This window comes from Plectropomus leopardus, chromosome 1 (genome assembly GCF_026936395.1).
Source record: "Plectropomus leopardus strain MGB_pleo_1.0 chromosome 1, ASM2693639v1, whole genome shotgun sequence".
NCBI classification, from domain to species: domain Eukaryota; kingdom Metazoa; phylum Chordata; class Actinopteri; order Perciformes; family Serranidae; genus Plectropomus; species Plectropomus leopardus.
Window position 1 is genome coordinate 22,394,610 of NC_142176.1, and position 12,011 is coordinate 22,406,620.

The 12,011-nt window shown below is 41.0% G+C and overlaps 1 protein-coding gene across 1 annotated transcript; it reads left to right on the forward strand.

Annotated features, from left to right (window-relative positions):
* Positions 1-309: 309 nt before the first annotated feature.
* Positions 310-10,232, forward strand: hnf4b (hepatic nuclear factor 4, beta). Its single transcript, XM_088082070.1, is given in 9 exon segments — positions 310-327; positions 1,041-1,208; positions 4,857-4,953; positions 6,405-6,511; positions 7,183-7,298; positions 7,425-7,525; positions 8,440-8,628; positions 9,984-10,140; positions 10,142-10,232. Coding segments are annotated over 9 exon segments (1,044 nt in total).
* The last annotated feature ends 1,779 nt before the right edge of the window (positions 10,233-12,011 follow it).

Here is a 12,011-nt window from a genome sequence, read left to right on the forward strand (position 1 = left end):
TATTTCATCCATAATCTTATCCTCTGTCATCGTTATAATTAGGGCTCAGCTGAGTTGAATCAGGCCCTTTTCCTTGCCACTTTAAATGAAGAAGCTTTACCAACAGACCGCTCTTCAAATCCAGATAACTGCAAGGCAAATGTATTCTAATCTCTTAATTCAATCTAACTGATCTTTGACCACAGAAAGCATTTTCCTTGTTAAATTGTAATCCCTAGCTGCTTCATCTCCCTAAACTAAATATGCAATTTACATACATTATAGCCTGCGGTCTGTACAGTACGAGCATCAGCGCAGGAACACTGTGCCATGAATGTGTATTTGACGGTCAGTGCTTTTAAGAGAGACAATCCTGCAGCAATCAAACACTGGCAGGATGCAATTTAGAGTAACATAGAGGGGGAGAATAAATTTAAAGAGCACTGAATGTAAAATTAGCCAGAGGAGAGTAGTGGACTTTGGCTTGCTGCTGACCTCTGACTGCTTTAATTAAATGGGGAGTTTCCTGTTCCTCTTGAGTAATAAGTAGCAGTGCTCCTCTGAGGCCTATGGCACTGGCAGCCACATAGAGCAGTGATATCTCTGCCTATAACCCTGCTTTTATTATGATCACCACAGCTCCTGCCAGACCTATGAAACAGTGCTGATTCCTAAGGGGCTGTAACTTCTCAGTCAACACCTTGCTGCAAAGTTCTGTCCATGTACAAGGTTATTTCTGCTAGTGGGATAAGATTCATTATGTACCTTGGTTGATGAAAGGGATCATGAATGATCGTTTCTGTCAAGGTGCCTGTCTGCTCTTAACAAAGCTGATGTTCTCTCAGCTATGTGATCGGTCTCACATGCTTGTGGGGCTTATTAGATTAGACTCAGAGGTATTTACTTATTCATTAGCAACCAAATAAAAGAGGTCCATGTCTTAAAGGTCATAGAGAACCGCACTGCCTTACAATGCTAATGTCTATCACTTGTTTCCTTTTCAAACTTTTTTCCATTTTCACTGTGTACTGTATTTTTTATTCATTTTTTTTCATTGACAGACAGTGTCAGCACCCACCTCATCACTGTCACAACCCAATGGAAGTTGGACTCTGTGTTACATTTAAGCAGATAGGGCCGCAGGTAAACATTATGGTGCATCCAGCTGTATTGGCTTCAAGAGATTCTTTAGGAGAAGGATTCACAACAACCACACTTACAACTGTAGAGTTTTTGCACCGAACCTCCACAGTACAACAGATCAGAATTCAACTACACTGTATTAATTTTATATCTTAAAGGTCCAGGTTGTCAGATTTCGTGTCATTTAGTGGCATCTAGTGGTGGGGAGGTAGGCAGGTTGCAACCAGTTAAAAATTTCTTCAGCATTCATTGTTCAAGTCAGTTTTGCTGGGAGCCAAATTATCTGCAAAGGTCTCTCTCCAAAACAAATGCACCAGGTGATTAAAACTGATTAACAACATCCATCCATTCATAAATTTTCTTCCGCTTATCCGGGGCTGGGTCGAGAGGGCAACAGGCAGAGCAGAACATTCCAGAAGTCCTTCTCCCTAGCAACGCTTTCCAGCTCCTCCTGGGGGACCCCGAGGCGTTCCCAGGCCAGATGAGACATGTAATCCCTCCAGTGTGTTCTGGGTCTGCCTCAGGGCCTCCTACCGGTGCCTGGAACACCTCACATAGGAGGCGCCCAGTAGGCATCCTGATCAGATGCCCCAACCACCTCAACTGGCCCCTTTCGACGCAAGGGTAAAGTGGCTCTACTCCGAGCTCCTCCCGGATGTCCAAGCTCCTCACCCTATCTCTAAGGCTGAGCCCAGCCACCCTACGGAGGAAACTCTGCCGCTTCTATCCGGGATCTCATTCGTTTGGTAACTACCCAGAGCTCATGACGTTAGGTGAGGGTTGGAACATAGATGGACTGGTAAATCGAGAGCTTTGCCTTCCAGCTCAGCTCCTTCTTCACCACAACAGTCTGGTGGAGGACCAGCATCACTGCAGATGCCGTGCCAAACTGCCTGTCCATCTCACACTCTGGTTTACCCTCACTCATGAACAAGACAGCCAGATACTTGAACTTCTTCGCTTGGGGCAGCAACTCTCCCCCCATCCAGAGGGGACAAACCACCGCTTTCCGGCAGAGACCCATGGCCTCAGATTTGGAGGTGCTGAATCTCATCGCTTCACACTCGACTGCAAACTGCCCCAGTGCATGCTGAAGGTCACGGTGTGATGAAGCCAACAGAACCACACCATCTGCGAAAAGCAGAGATGGAATCGTGAGATCCCCAAACCGGACCCCTTCCTCCCTCCAGCTGCACCTTGACAATCTGTCCATGAAAATCACAAACAGGATCAAGGACAAGGGACAACCCTGGTGGAGGCTAACTTGTTCGACTTCACGGCAAGTACGCAGACACAGCTCTCATGTTGGTTATACAGGGACCAGATGGCTCGCAGCAGTGACCCTGGTACTCCATAATCTTGCAGTACCCCCACAGGACTCCCAGAGAGACACAGTCATAAGCCTTAACTCCAAATCCACAAGACACATGTAGACCGGAACAGTTAAATACATTAAGAAATAGAACAGTTTCACATTAAGATCTGTGTTTTTCTGATGTTGTTTGGCATGTTGCAGATGGGCCCATGGCCCAGAGCCTGCTAATGTTTGCTTAACTTTTTCTCTGATAACTTAATGTGGGCTTTTTTCTCATCCAAACATTCAGGGTTTTTTTTAGCTGAAGTCAAATTATCAGCAGAGGTCTCCTGATCCCCAAAACAAACAGACATGTGGACTTAAAAAAGCACAGAATAGAGTAGCTTCACATTAAAAATCAGTGTTTCTCTGACACTGCTTGGTTCATCAGAGACAGGTCAGTAACACAGCACCTGCTAATGTGTGCTTGCCAGTTTTCTCTGATAAATCAAGATCGAGATGTTCAGGAGATTTTTACCAAGAGCCAAATTGTCAGCAGATGTCCTCTCCAAAAAAAACACTGACCTGTTAATAAAAACACAGAATAAAGCAGTCTCACCAATAAATTAATTAATTAATTAAATTAGATGGAATAAAATGAAAATAAATCTATGTTTTTCTGATACTCCTCATTGCGGAAGGGATGGTAACTATGGTGGCCAAGGCAAAAACAAGAATGGCTCTGTCTACAGCCAGTGTTTGGTTTGTCCTTTCTGGGCTACAGTACAAATATGGCAATGCAATGTGGCAATCTCCATGGACAAGGACCTGGTCCCTATGTAGATATAAACAGCTCATTCTAGATTAACGAAAACACAACAATTCTTAGTTTTGGTTGTTTTCAAACAAATAAAAACACAGTTATTAAACAGTTATTCTGTGGTGTTAAACTTATCACCCATTGTGAGACTGATCACAAATTTCACCTAGCGAAAGAACCACAACTTGAAGGTCCTTGTCACTGTGACCAGTCCAGGCATGGAAACAATAACATAGATATAATGACAGAGGACTCTAAATCCATGGTGAGATATAGCTGTGGGCCTTACTGTCCACAGGTGACTGAGCCATCAGATTCTATCATGTCCAAACTTGCATTCAAAGTGTGCCTGAGTGCACAGTGAGGTGAGAGATCACTACTTGTAAATGTTCCTATACAATATTAATAGATTAATGCCTCAACCTCAGAATAATTAAAGTGTGTAATTTTCTTCCTCCTCTGTTTCTCAGTCTGTTTGTCAATCAAAGCCAAGACAAACAGACTAAGAGAAAGCTTTTATCCCAGAGCTGTGGCCTCCATTGTCCCACTCCCACCATAACAGACAGTCATACATGCACTACCGTTACTGCCTTCTATTTATTCATTTATTTATTTCTTACTATTTATGTATTTCTTACTTTTTACTTTTGATGTGTGTTTTTTAATGTCTTTTTATTGGTATTGAGAGAGGCCAAACGGAGTTTCATTGTACATTTGCGTAATGAGAATAAAAGAGATTTATTCATTCATTCAAAAATTAAAGGAGAACTCCACCAATGTCACACATCAAAGTCTGTTTACAGGCATTGGGGAGTACTATATATGTGAAAACAGTTATATAGTCTTTTGTGGCTCCAGAGGGAGCTGTGTGAAGTCTGATAAATTGCTTCAAGTTTTGTCACTTTGTTTGGTCTAAAGACTACAAGTTAAAACAAAACCGATTGATTGGTTGGAAAAAGGTGAGCTTACCAGTCCTCTGTAGCCTGCTCTTCATTTTTGCTTGAGCTGAGTGGTTTGAGGCTACATCAGCTGCTGCTAGTGGCCAAAGGTCAAGTTGCATCATGGGTAATGTAGGCACTGTGTTTTGGGACAGAACATAGAAAAATGTGTAGGGAAATATGACAATAGATTTGGCTTTGCTGCATAGCTTTTGATCTTCTTTTTAAAGATCATTTTGAGGGCTTTAGTTTTCTTTAATTAAATTTACATTTACAGTTTTGAGTAAATTTAAGTTGTATTTACTCCTAAAAATTAAGTTGACTTTTCTTGAAAAATGTTTTTCTTCTATACAAAAGATTAAGTAGATCATACAAAGACCAGTCCTGCTTGATCTACATAATAATATGCATAAGTTGCCTTCATTTTTTTAAGTAAATCAAGCCCAATATTTTTATCAGCATATAGACAGCTGGAGAGTGACTCGAAGAGGATGACAAAGAGGCTATGACGCACAGCCAAGGACTCAGCTTATATGGGTCACAGAATCCACCAGGTGAGCTAGATGTCACGCAAAGCTCATGTTTTAAAAACTTTACATAGTTAGTAAGACAATAAGTGCAATGCTGAGTAAGAGGATCTACAGTGTGTGCATTAGAGTACAAACACTGCACCTTTTTTCAGGTTAAGTGTGTATTGTGTATTGTTGACAAAGACAGAAGGAACCAATGTCGTTACTGCAGATTACATCATTGTTTCAAGGCTGGAATGAGAAAGGAAGGTCTGAGGAAATTCTTAAGCAGCTTCCTTATCATATTCAGTATAATGCACCTTTGGTACTTACATTTTTAAAATTAAATAAAACCACAAGAACCTCCAATGGTTTAATTTCGCCATTCGTATTTAAAACATGTCATGACTTCTGGGAAAACTAACAAGGGGATCAGGAGTGGTTTAATAGAGGGAAAATATTGTTGTGTCTTTCTTGAGCAATAATGACTGTGTTTATGTGCAGCGTTAACACCTCATTGTCCATTTATTCACACAGATAAGCAAGGAGAATGAGATGCGATCAGAGGACCCATGAATAGTCTCTACATAAATAATTAACACGGATGAGCATAGGCAAATATTTGCAGTGCAGATTTCTGGAAAGATGTTGCTCATAACCCCCTGAAGGGAAGGCCAGGGGTACTTATTTAAATGTTTACTTCACTAATTTGCCTGGTTTGCACAACATGCTGTAATATCACTTTCAAATGAAGCCAGGGGTACAGCTGCAGTAGAAACACACAAGTAAAGCATTAAACAAGACTCCTCGGGCAGCCAGTCGTTTTGTACTTTGCCTCTGAGCACACTTGCTGAAACTGTTTACTCCTGATGTTCCACAGAAGATTCATTTGGGACATTGTGATGCAGGACCATGTCAGTGAAGCACAGAGGGTGCGTCCCGCTCCTTTCTCCTCCTCTAGTTTGATTAATACGCTCCTGATTGGTTGCTGAGAGGACAGCTCTGATGACTGATTACTCTGACACTCGGCCCTGTTGTCTGACTTTGTAGAGCCATATTGGAATTAGTCATCCACATTGCTCTGTTTCTAATGGTACTCGCAGTTGGGTCATCAACAAGTGATGACATATCCTCCACTAAACATAATCCACACCATCAAGCATCCAGGCACCCACGCCCACTTTTTATTGTTAGGGGCAGATGTAAGAAACTGCTGTCAACGTCAGAATATCAAATCAGGATATATCAAATAAAGATTCTTTCCATCAGTATTATAAAATATCTAGTAAATATATTGTACTTTTTGATTACAGCATTTGTCATAATGATAATAACTTGTTTTATTTTGTTTAACACTTTGGGCTGCATCTTTCCATGAAATGTGCAGCCCAAAGTGCTAAACAAAACAAGATGCCTAACAGGGGTCATCAATGTTGTTGACCCTTTGTTGAGCGTTGTTGAGCGAGACGGAGCGTGGACGCCTTACTACATGCTTTGTATAAAACTGAGTTGCACTTCAGTAAATTCTCTGAATATACTGAAGATACATTCGAATCTCCAAATAGAAGGAGACTCCTAGAAAAAAAAGAGGATTTTCTCTGTAATTTCTGCAACAATTGACCCGGCTAACACTGGCATGTAAGTAGAAAAGTGAAGAGCAGAGATGAAGTCTGGAGAAGCCAAGAAGTTACCTGATGGTTTTCCTTTCCTTTAATCTCCAGCTGTTCAGACTGAGAGAGGCAACACCAGCAGTCACACAGCCAAAGGACAGGAAGTGGGCACTCTGTCCATCAGCTTGCTTCTGCGGGCAGAGGCCGGTGTGCAACAGGTTACATGCAGTTGCTTAAGATCTCAGATACAAAGTTCTGCGACAGAAACTGACGCTTATATTTCTCACACAAGAATCCCTTCCCTGTTTCTGGAAATCGTGTACCTGAGGACGAGAGATGGAGATATGAGATACAGTTTAGACAGGCAGTTATTAAATTCTGTGGAGGCTTTCGCTGTAGGTTGGATTCAGTTATTTCTTAGAAATGACAAAATAGCCGAGGGACCTCATCTAATCATAGCCCATTTAATTGCACCACTTGGTCTGGGATTGTGTGCCGATGTTCAATCAGCTTCAAATGCATAATAACAACCAGATATGCTTTTCCATGTAAAAGGGACGCATAGAAATAAATTAGATGATTGGCAAATGAGCCACTACAGCATATGCTGCTGAGATGTTTTTTTAAATTGATCATCACATGATCTCCATCCAGCCATGTTCACCACAGGTCCATGAAAAACCTCCTCTACATGCCTTGTCTCGCATTAACCTTCACAGCTCTTATAGTACCAAAGTACTCTTACACCTAGAGGCATCATCACCTTCCTCATCCCCCTATTTATCTCCCTCCACACATACACACTCACACACCTTCTCAAAGGTTCATTCCCACATTGCAGTATCACCTGAGCCCACTGTGAACTCACATTATGCTTTGCTGCTCTCAGTTCCCAGCTCTGGTCTCACCTAGGAGTCATGACATCAACACCAAGAAGACAGCCTGCATGGGAGATGTGTTCAAGTCCATGAAGCAGCAACTCCTCCTGCTGGTGGACCACACAAAAAACACATCCTGATCTGAATACCTTAAGATTTTTTTTAGAATAAGGTAATCTTAGCTATCTAGCTATGCTTCACAGAGTGTTTGCATTTGTTAGCTCAGAATGATCCTTTGGTTTACTCACCACATGCATGTTACAGCTGGATGTGGCATAAAGCCTGTGCATATCTGTGTGGAGGTAACTCTGTTACAAACCCACTCTGCAAAACATCTTATCCTGTGAGCAGCAAGATGCTTCTTACATGTAGCTGCAATCTCATCCATCTAGGTAGGATAGATAAAGTTTTCAACTGATTATCTCTTTTTGTAGTTCACCAGAGGGAGACAATTTGTTTTAAAGGGAAATTCACCCAAAAATAAAAAAATATTTTTTTTTCTCTCAGCTGTAGCACTACTTGTCAATCCAGGTTGTTTTGTCAAGAGTTGGAGGTATTTGACATGGAGATGTCTGACTTCTCCTGAACAAATGGATTTTAATGGCATTCTGGTTACAGTGTTCAAAGCAGTGGAAAAAAAATCATGACCCAGTTACTGAAGATAATCCACAGATCTTGTTGTGAGCAGTTTTATGTCGGAACCATTTTCCTTCTACCAAACTACACCCACCAGCTGTATCATCACGCAGACAGAAGACTGCATCTACTGCTAGCTAATGTTACAGCTCAGCCGAGGAGAAGGCTGTTAATAATTACATCTCGCGCTGTCACGTGCACGAACCTCTCATTCATGAGTAGAAGCATGCTTCTTCTGCGCAGTGAAGAAGGTGCGTGTAGTTCAGAAGAAATACTTCCTTCTCAAAACTGCTCACAGTAAGGTCTGTGGATTATCTTGAGTGACCAGGTCATGATCTCTGGAAAGCAACATTGCTGTTGAGTTTTTCAATTTCTTTATTATTTTATTTCATTTATTTATTTATTTATGTTGGTGCTTTGAGCACCACAAACCAAGTGCCATCTAGTTCCATTATATTAAAAAGAAGGCAGACATCTCTACAGCCAATGTCTCCAACACTTGGCAACTCACACCAAAAAAAGGCTGGTAAATAACGCTACAGGTAAGAGGAAAAATATGTGGTTTGTTTTTTGGGTTAATTGTGCCTTAAGTATTGTGTGTATTTATGGTAAGCTTGCCGAATGAAGATGCTGAAACATCTTGCCAATGAATGGATGTGTTTATGGTGAATGAGCAGGTAACGACTCTGTGATCCCCCTGAGAGGTGCAGAGGTAGAGGTGTCCAGATTGGCGTTAACAATCCAGGAGGAGCTGGTCAAACCTTTTAGAGAGCTGGACAACAAGTCTGGTTGTGTCAAAACTATTGTCTTCTTTGCCCCGGGTCACCCCAGTCGCTATATGAGAGGATCAATAAGGATTCTAATTTATTTTCTGCCACTTGAACTTATCCATTGCACCAGGTGTAGAATAACTTTCTTTGATTTTCTCGTGGCTGTGTTTATTTTCTTGGCCTTTTGCATCTGTAGTTTAGTCTGAGTGGTCTGGCCTCATGCAGGTTTCAGGGAGGATTCTCTCATAATATCAGGATGTGGTGAGCTCCTTGGCAGTCAGGTGGCTGCCTGCTGAACTTAATGGCTCATTTACTTGAGGCAGGAGCAGTAAAGGCAGGTGGGAGGACCAAAGGACCTCAGGACTGGACTACTTCAACCCTGCCCCAAAGCCTCACAAAGATAGACACCATAAAACTAAGCTTGGGATCATTGCAGAGCTTTTATTTAAACATCTTTTCAATCATAAATTTTAAAAAGTTTTTAATTGTCTCTCACTGCAAACAAAACTCATGTCTGACTACCACAACGGGTAACAAGGCTTTTCCATTAAATAAAAGTGTATTTAATGTCTGCACACAAATAGGACTATACTCTGCAAATTCACTGATGTCTTTTAAACAAATCCAATATAAGTTAATTCAGAGAAATAAAGTTTATGAGTTCTTGTAAATATTTTCATTTTAATTTGATTGTACTTTGGCTGGTTGATTATAAATTCGATTTCAACAGATCTCCTTTTGGCTGACAGAGCAAAACAAAGATGTCCTCTCTAAACATTAGTAATTATTCTTCTCCTGTAACTAAGGAGCTAAATCCCATTTTATGAACTGAAGCTAAAATTACCCTGTTCTGTTTTCCTACAGTCTGCCAGAGAGGAGCTTCTTGCTGCCTTATTTCTTCTCCCCATCTTAATGAAAATGCTTGGTTTGGCTTGGAAATAAATTCTTTTTTCATTTAAAAATAACAACTTAAAGTCTTAGGGAAACAATCTCGCCCATGGAAAGACTGGATGCTGGAAGTGAGGGTAGTGCAGAGAAATATAACAGGATTTCATTATCTGTCATTTCACTTGTTATCTTAAATGGAGAAAAAGGATACCTTGCAATCTGACTGGCAACTACAAAATGACTATCTCAACATAATGGATGACCCTGATACTCTGATTAATCACTGCAAAACCAAAAAGGTGCAGTAAAAGACACTTCTTTGAATTTTTGCACATCTTTGTCACTCTTTAAACAATTATATTCATTTTTTACTTATCTACATGAAAAAGTTTTGCCCTGATTTCGCTCATTGCTAATGTTAACATTTCCCTGATCAAACTTTCCTTTAGTGCATTCATAGCCTTTTCTTTACATTGTGTGTGTGTATGTCCCCTTACCTTTGTCTTACAGACTGTCAGACGGTTTGGAGAGTCCTCAGGTGGTTCGACAGCTGCATTTCAAGGCCCATCTGCTGCAACAAGAAACAACCTGTGAGCAGCAAGGGAGGTTTGGGGAGCTCCTGCTGATCCTGCCTCCCCTGCAGAGTACGGCCTGGCAGATGGTGGAGACTCTCCACTGCACAGCTGCTGGGCGAAAGCAGAATGGCCATCCTGCTGCTGCAGGAGATGCTGCTGGGAGAGGGAGCAAAAACAGGACAGGGACTGTGAACACATAGGAGACATTGCTAAAGTATTAAAATGGACTGATATTGCAGAATATGTTAACTTTGAACTGCAGTGAGTTTATGCTAACATCATAATCAAGACATTTCCATTATGTAAGTGTACATTTACACTGAGCTCTACCATTGGCAGTACATTCAGTTCATTCATCTGCTCTCCCTCTCAAAATTATCTCCCCAAGCTTCTCGCCTTATGTCATGCAATGGCCTGACTCAAGACTAGGAAAATGAGCAAAGCGATTCACCTAAAAACTTCACTCCCGTCATCTCTCACCTTTCAACATTTGAGCACTCACAAATCAATCTATTTCAACAGATTTGAACACGTGCCTCGCTATAAAGAACAGTCTACATTTAAGCAGCATTCATTTGCAAAGGTCCAGTGTGTAGCACTTTCAGATTTTTTAATCTGAAACTATTTTTTTCAATTTTTTTATTGGTTTAAATCACTGGGTCCATTTGTTTTGGAGAAGAAGAGACATCCGTGGATAATTCGGCTTCCAGTGAATGATGAACATTGAAGGAATTTTAGGTGGGAGAAGTTTCAGCTGGTCGCAATCTGCTATCCTCGCCTCTAGATGCCACTAGATCCTCCTGAATCTTACACACTGCTCCTTTAAATGAGTAACAATGTAGATGTTTTATTTCATACAGAAGTGTTATCCAGTCCAACTGTGTTTTTACTGTGTTTACGGGAAATTAAGTATCATTCATCTCATGTGACATTTGTTTACTTGAAATTGAAACTTACTGAAAAACATTGAACCCTCATGTGCTAAATGCCATCGCTGATGTCAGTCTGTCTCGCACAGCTCTTTCAAGTGTTTTCCCTGCTGCCCCCACAGACTGGCACTGAGGTGTACAGACATTGCAATGCTGCCAGTTTGCCCACAGCATACCAGAGGCACTTGTCCACACAAACATACACCTCAAAACAAAAACAACTTAACCAAGGAGTGGAGGGGTGTTATGAGTTTGAGGCAGAACGCAGATTAATATATAAACACACCCAGTCACATACATACATGTCACCCACTACCAGGGAAAAACTTTTCTTTGTTTGAAACAAAACATTTAGAACATTTAAGTTTTCATCTTATTCAGGGACACATGAAACAAAGAATTAACAACATTCAACATGTCATAAAGATACATAAAAAACTAAAAGCTACATCCGGAAAGTGAGTACAATAAAACTACTGACATATGCTCATAGGTTAACCATGCACTGAGCTATAACTAAGCATAAAACACTCCCTCCTATGTGTTTGACATAGCACTGAAGTGAATGCCCCACAAACTGCCAGCAGAGGGCACACAAAGCCTGCTCAGAAAGACATTTGCAGGGCCCTGGAAGGCAAACCTTTCTTTGTTACTAAAAATCTTGACTCAAAAGGTCAAAGGTTTGTTATGTTTGAATGTAGAAATGTTTATATTTAATGGCCATGTGGCCAAACTGGGCTTTTATTGCAAGGGTCAGTTCACTACAGTGAGGATTTAAATTAAAAAATAATCTCATAAGTGGCATCAATCATAATAAAAGAGAAGTTATCCTCACTGGACCTCGAGCTCAAGCCTTCTTAACAGTGCAACCTTCATACAAGGGCACTGGATGTGGATGGAGAGTCCACTTTGATGACAAGAAAGTTGTCAAGCATGAAGTCACAGCAATGAGGGATGATGGTGCTCAATTGCACAGTAGCCTAGAGGGGCCACAATGATGGCGTATGACCTGATGACAAAAGTGTGCATAATGAAACCATTT